This window comes from Penaeus vannamei, chromosome 19 (assembly GCF_042767895.1).
Source record: "Penaeus vannamei isolate JL-2024 chromosome 19, ASM4276789v1, whole genome shotgun sequence".
NCBI classification, from domain to species: Eukaryota; Metazoa; Arthropoda; class Malacostraca; order Decapoda; family Penaeidae; genus Penaeus; species Penaeus vannamei.
Window position 1 is genome coordinate 38,944,083 of NC_091567.1, and position 7,500 is coordinate 38,951,582.

The 7,500-nt window shown below is 40.5% G+C and overlaps 1 protein-coding gene across 2 annotated transcripts in view; it reads right to left on the bottom strand.

The window, feature by feature from the left end:
• The window catches only part of LOC113800276 (Tis11 zinc finger protein), a 111,391-nt gene extending 104,088 nt beyond the window's left edge, over window positions 1-7,303 (bottom strand). Inside the window, exon 1 of one of the 2 annotated variants that reach the window (XM_070134310.1) lies at window positions 7,030-7,303. In XM_070134310.1, the coding sequence (XP_069990411.1) occupies window positions 7,030-7,158 (129 nt within the window). In that variant the 5' untranslated portion in view covers window positions 7,159-7,303. The remainder of the gene's footprint in view (window positions 1-7,029) is intronic. The other variant, XM_070134311.1, reaches the window with a different exon arrangement.
• Window positions 7,304-7,500: the final 197 nt, after the last annotated feature.

A 7,500-nucleotide genomic window follows, 5' to 3' on the forward strand; every position in this document is an offset into this window, starting at 1 on the left:
GACCTCGTTATTAAGAACTCGGTCTCTCGGTCTCGGGTCTCGGGTCTCTTGGTTCTTTTCGGTCTCGGTCTATTTTTTCTTTTCGGTCTATCTTGTTTTTTTTCGGTTCTCTCTCTTTCTCATATTCACTCGCTCTCTTTCTCTTTACGTGTCTCTTTTCTCTGGATGATTGTTTTGTCTGTGTTTGTCTCACTCCCTCTTCTCTTTCTCTAATCCCCCCCTCTCTCTATCTCTATCTCTCTACTCCCTTTCTCTCTCTCTCTACTCCCTTTTCTCTATCTCTTCCTCCCTTTCTCGCTCTCTCTCTCTCTCCTCCCTTTCTCGCTCTCTCTTTCTTCTCCCTTTCTCTCTCTCTCTCTCTCTCTATTTCCCTCCAGCCCTCCTCTCTCTCTCTCTCTATTTCCCTCCCTCCCTCCTCCCGCTCTCTCTCTTTCCCTCCCTCCCTCCCTCCTTTCTCTCTATTTCTCTCCCTTCCTCCCTCTCTCTCTATTTCCCTCCCTCCCTCCCTCTCTCTCTCTTTCCCTCCCTCCCTCTCTCTCTCTCTCTTTCCCTCCCTTCCTCTCTCTCTCTGCATAAATAACAATTATATAAAAGGACACATCTGTGAAATGCTCCCCAAGATCGATATACACCCATAAACGCAGAAAAAAAAGGAATAAATAAATAAACAAATAATCAAGCAACGAATACGACTTCATGAATAAATATAACGTTGCAAGCTGGAGCGAAGAACGTAAATAAATAAAAGGAAAATTCTCGAAAATAATCATGCATTCCTGGCGTCTGCTGCCCCGTACTGCGCAATAACCTCACGACGGCGACATCTGGCAACCCCCTCGGCCTGGGTTTCTTAGTGTTATTTTTTAATTCTATTTTATTTTATTATATTTCATTTTTTTCTGGATTTTTATTTATGGATTTTGTTGATGTTTTTTTCTCTCTTTTCTTTAACGGGTATATAAAGAATGTATGATTTTAAATACTGGGTTTTAATGATAGAATCTAGAAATTTATATAAAAAATGGCAAGTTATTTATCAATATTCATTTAATGCAATGTTTTTTTTTTTTTTTACAATCTATTTATATATCTGCTGAATACTGAATACACGAGACTTAAAAATAACTAACTTTCATAAGTGTGCATGTGAGCGGTAAATAACTTGTGCAATAAATGGTGTCGATTAATATCTTCTTGTGTGTGTGTGTGTGTGTGTGTGTGTGTGTGTGTGTGTGTGTGTGTGTGTGTGTGTGTGTGTGTGTGTGTGTGTGTGTGTGTGTGTGTGTGCAAGGTCTATATAAGTACTTATAGTGACCTAGTGTATGCTTGAGTTTGTTTATACTTGAGTGTGCATGTAGGGGTGAGTGTGTGTTTGTGTGTTTGTATGTGGCTGTGTGCGTGCATGAGTGTTGTGAGCGTGGGAGAGGGAGGGAGGAGGGAGTAGGGAGGGAGGGAGGAGAGAGAGAGAGGGAGAGAGAGAGAGGAGAGAGAGAGAGAGAGAGAGAGAGAGAGAGAGAGGAGAGAGGGAGAGGGAGAGGGAGGGAGGGAGAGGGAGGGAGGGAGGGAGGGAGGGAGGGAGAGAGGGAGAGAGAGAGAGAGAGTGAGAGAAAGAGAGAGAGAAAGAGAGAGAGAGAGAGAGAGAGAGAGATGAAGGAGAGAGAGAGAGAGAGAGAGAGAGATGAGAGAGAGAGAGAGAGAGAGAGAGAGAAATACAGAGAGTATGCACGAGAGAGAAATACGAGAGAGAGTAATACGAGAGAGAGAAATACAAGAGAGAGAGAAATACAAGAGAAAAAAATCCCAACGACCTTAAAATACATACAAAACCGAACAAAAAATAACCCATACAAAAAAAAAAAAAAAAAAAACGTAACGAAACAATTTAAAAAAAAAGGAAAACGCGGCACCGCTTAACCTTGACTTTGAAACCAGACCCAGCATTAGCAAATGGTGATTACACACACACACACACATGTATCCACCAACATCAACTAACAGTCTATTTTTCCCGTGTTGTCTGCGCGCGTGGAGGGAAAAATACCTGGTTGTATTTGCTTATAGAGTTAACTGGGGTGTACTTGTTTGTCTTTGTTTGGGTGTACCTGTCTTTGTTATGTTGTTGTGTGGGTATGTGTTTGTATTCAGTAATATTATGTTTAATATTTTATGCTTGCGCCTTCTCTAAAATAAATTATAAATAAGTTTAGCGTTATGGTAGATTTATATATATAAGTTTAGCGTTACAGCAACACCTGAAAGCTGGGTGGTTTATTTACACACAAGTCAGTTTATTCGTTAAATTCAACCCCAGATTATCATAAACCACGACGACTGTGCATTTCGTAAATGATCCCATACCCTCATTTTCCAAAAATAACCTCGACAACACCACAAAACTACATGACCAACACCAGCATACTTTCCCGTGTGTCTGGTCAATCTCAATGCACATACACAAGCAGCTATTCACAGGCAAGATCTTTCCCAAACATACTCTACAGTCACGTACAGCTTAGGTTGTGATGGGGGAGGGGGGAAGGGGAGAGGGAGAAGGTGGGAGTTGGGGAGGGGAGGGGAGAAAGGAGAGGGGGGGTAGGGAAGGGGAGGGGAGGAGAGGAAGGAGGCGAGGGGGAGGAAGGAGAGGTGGAGGGATGAGGGGGAGGATGTGAGTTGGGTAGGAGGAGGGGAAGGGAAGGAGGTGGGATGGAGGATGTGAGTTGGGAGGGGGAGAAAGAAGAGGGAGGGGAAGGGGAGGAGGAAAGTGAAAGGGGAGGTGGGGCGAGGAAGGGCAGGGGAAGGGGAAGAGGGAGGGAGGGAGGGAGGGAGGGAGGAGGGAGGGAGGGAGGGAGGAGGAGTAAGGAAGAGTAAGAAGGGGGAGAAGTGGAGGGCATGGAAAGAGAAGAGGGAAAGGAAGAAATAGAGTATAAATAGAGCAGAGTGGACTAGAGTACAGGAGGAAGAGAAAGAAAAGAAATATTGATGAGGAAATTGGGAAAAAAAGGAGGGGGTAAAGAGATTAGAGTAAAGAGAGAGAGAGAGAGGAAGAGGGGTTCAGAAAGTTGCATATAGTGGATAGGAAGGGGTTGGAGCACTAGCACGTGTTATGAAAGGCGTAAAAAAAAAAAGTATTTATAGCTGATAAAAGCGTTGATAGAGAGAGCACAGCAACAGCCTCGTCCCTGTTACCCCAAACCTGTGACGAGTGACTTCGTTAAACCGACACTAACTTATCAATAATTCAAAATTTGACTGGAAATAAAAACTTAAAATCATTTAACTAGTACTTAAGATGGCTAAAACTTAATATTGTTGTGACAGCGATGCAATAGTGACGTGTTTTGTCTCCTTTTCTCACTATTTCGACGTTTAGAAATACTGGGTGAGAGAGGACGAGAAATATAGAACACGGGTTCTCTTATATACATGTGTTCGGACAAGTGTGAGAACACGTGCAAAAGGCCATTACACATGAACGAACGCACGTGGCACATACATCCGCAATGATTCATTTACACTACGTACACAGATCATACAAGCATACATGCATACACTCAAAAAAACGAACATGGATATACACTCAGACAGATAGACAAGACAGGGCAGATACACGGACAGACACATATACACGAACACACACAGATAAACAAGACATGGCAGACACACAGACAAACAAATACACAAACGCACAGACAGACGAAGACACACACAAACACACAGACAGACGAAGACACACAAACGCACAGACAGACGAACAGACACACAAACACATAAATCGAGTAATAAAAATCGATAAAATACAGTACTATTCTCTTATAATACCCACTTCTCAATCAAAACACTCGCTAAAACACCACTAACAGATAACTCCCACGCGGGTTACACAACAAAATATTACACCTATATTGCCATTGATAATAACAATAAAAAAACACTGATGTTGATAACGGTAATAATCCCTCAACATATCTACAGCAACAAACATAACAATAGTCTTCTTTTTTTTATTTCGTCGAACATAAAAATATCTTAATTTCGTCGAACATTTTTTAAAAAATGGGTGGGGAAGGGGGAGAGGGAGAGAGGGGGGAGGAGGGAGAAGTGGAGGGGATGGAAAGAGAAGAGGAAAAGGAAGAAATAGAGTAGTAAATAAAGCAGAATGGAGTATAGGAGGAACAGAAAAAATAGAAATATTGATGAGGATATTGGGGAAAAAAGAGGGGGTGAAGAGATTAGAGGAAAGAGAGAGAGGAAGAGGGGTTTTCAGAGTTACATATAGGGGAAAGGATGGGGTTGGAGCACTAGCACGTGTTATGAAAGGCGTAAAAAAGTCTAATAACAATAAAAAAAGCACTGATGTTGATAACGGCAATAATCCCTCAACATTACTACAGCAACAAACATAACAATAGTCTTCTTTTTTTTTATTTCGTCGAACATAAAAATATCTTAATTTCGTCGAACATTAAAAAAAATGGGTTGGGAAGGGGGAGAAGGGGAGGGGGGGAGGAGGGAGAAGTGGAGGGGATGGAAAGAGAAGAGGGAAAGGAAGAAATAGAGTAGTAAATAGAGCAGAGTGGAGTGTAGGAGGAACAGAAAGAAAAGAAATATTGATGAGGAAATTGGGGAAAAAAGGAGGGGGTGAAGAGATTAGAGGAAAGAGAGAGAGAGGAAGAGGGGGGGTTCAGAGTTACATATAGGGGAAAGGATGGGGTTGGAGCACTAGCACGTGTTATGAAAGGCGTAAAAAAAAGTCTAAGAACAATAAAAAAAGCACTGATGTTGATAACGGCAATAATCCCTCAACATTACTACAGCAACAAACATAACAATAGTCTTCTTTTTTTTTATTTCGTCGAACATAAAAATACCTTAATTTCGTCGAACATTTAAAAAAAATGGGTGGGGAAGAGGGAGAGGGGGAGGGGGGAGAAGTGGAGGGGATGGAAAGAGAAGAGGGAAAGGAAGAAATAGAGTGGTAAATAGAGCAGAGTGGAGTATAGGAGGAACAGAAAGAAAAGAAATATTGATGAGGAAATTGGGGAAAAAAGGAGGGGGTGAAGAGATTAGAGGAAAGAGAGAGAGGAAGAGGGGGGTTCAGAGTTACATATAGGGGAAAGGATGGGGTTGGAGCACTAGCACGTGTTATGAAAGACGTAAAAAAAAAGTCTAATAACAATAAAAAAAGCACTGATGTTGATAACGGCAATAATCCCTCAACATTACTACAGCAACAAACATAACAATAGTCTTCTTTTTTTTTTATTTCGTCGAACATAAAAATATCTTAATTTCGTCGAACATTAAAAAAAATGGGTTGGGAAGGGGGAGAAGGGGAGGGGGGGAGGAGGGAGAAGTGGAGGGGATGGAAAGAGAAGAGGGAAAGGAAGAAATAGAGTAGTAAATAGAGCAGAGTGGAGTGTAGGAGGAACAGAAAGAAAAGAAATATTGATGAGGAAATTGGGGAAAAAGGAGGGGGTAAAGAGATTTGAGGAAAGAGAGAGAGGAAGAGGGGGATTCAGAGTTACATATAGGGGAAAGGATGGGGTTGGAGCACTAGCACGTGTTATGAAAGGCGTAAAAAAAAGTCTAATAACAATAAAAAGCACTGATATTGATAACGGCAATAATCCCTCAACAGAACTACAGCAACAAACATAACAATATTCTTTTTTTCATTTCGTCGACCATAAAAATATCTTAATTTCATCGAACATCTTTTAAAAATGGTAAAAAAATATCTTAATTTCATCGAACATCTTTTAAAAATGGTAAAAATACCTTAATTTCATCGAACATTTTTTTTAATGGGCAAGGAATGTTGAACTATAGAGCTGAAACCCACAAAGAATATATATCCCTTAGACAAAAAGCTAGTTCAATGCATGGAAATATCAGAAAAGGACTCGGAAAACACCACGATGAAGTTATCTGAACAATTCTCTTGGGTGTCCACTATCTTTCTGGGGATTTCGATAAACTGTGCCGTTGTTAAAAGAACAGAAGATAACAAGGCTTTTTATCTCCTATCACACGCGACGCCCGTGTTCCTTGAATATTTCTGCGTTATTCCGAGAACTGAAAATGTCTATGGTACCCGAGGATATGAAGTTATATAAGCCCGAGGATATGAAGTTATATAAGGAGATACGATATTCGATGTGGTTCTATTAGGCAAACTTACATTTTTGGTTTATTGGTTAAACTGAGCAGTTCCTTGAAGTTAGTGATGGAAAAAAAATCGATCGTGGACAGCTGGTTATTTCTTTAATTCTAAATAAAAGGGTAATTTAAATAAACTGAACGATAATGAAGTATTGGAATGAATAGTTTATAAGTTCTATTCATGAAAGGTTGTTGTCGCGTGGATAAAACTAAACGTATTTGTCTTTATTCCAAGTTTGTTTTTGTTTTTTTGTTACAAAATATGTTTGAAAGTGGTGATCTTTATGATGATCGTCTTCTTCATTATCTTAAGGAATTCCGCTTTTTAAACTTCATTTCCATACCTCACAGCAAATTAATCAAACCCATAAGATGGTTACTTGTAAAAAAGATCCCACACTACCATTTATTAAGTACGTTACAAGTTAAATTAAAAATAGCTATCAATTAACAAAGCCGACGTTTGAAATCATCTTTGTTAAAAACTTAAAATCTGTTGATCCTTTATGAAAAAAAAATCTAAACAACCCGAACCATCATATTTCCCCTAAATCTACGAAACCGTTTATCTCAAACTATCAATAAAGATGAAAAATAGACACCGGAAATCCAATTACTAATACCTAAATCCTTAACTCTTACACATAAAATACTCAATACATAAATACTTAAATCTTCTTCAGGCACGTCCTCAAAAGACCTTTCATTATAACCCCAACTCTCCCCCCCCAAAAAAAAAAATAAAAAAAATAACCGAGAACTATATAAAGAGAAGAAATACATGAACCAAATAATAAATAAAAAGATAAGAAATATATGAACCAAATAATGAATAAATCAAATAATACTCCTACATCTATTACAAACCTCCAGATGTCTCTTGAGGAACTTCACCTTCTGGCAGTAGTCGGGGAAGGCGGCCCAGTCCTCCGAGTACAGGTCTTGGTCCTCTTCCTCGGACTCCAGGACCTCTTGCCCGGACGCACTGCAAGCCATCCTACAGCAGCGTAAAAAGGAGGGGGGAAATAAGGACTCTTCTGACTCTTCCGTCCACTGAAGAGAGAGTAACGAGAGAGGAAAATGTTGACGCTTTTTTTTCTCTTGGTTCTTACAGACGAGGAAGGGAAGGGGAAGGGGGAGGGAGGTGATAAAGACCTTCTCTTTCCGTTGACGAGTGAAAGAATACGAAAAACAGAGACAAAGGGGACGATCCTACGGCTTTGGTCTCCTCGCTGGCTGATCCTTCCTCTAAAAGACCGGAAGGAGGAGCCCCCGCAGGAACCCCCGACAGACAGGCGCCATCGAGCCCATCGGATGGCGCCCTTCGGGGTAGTTCGA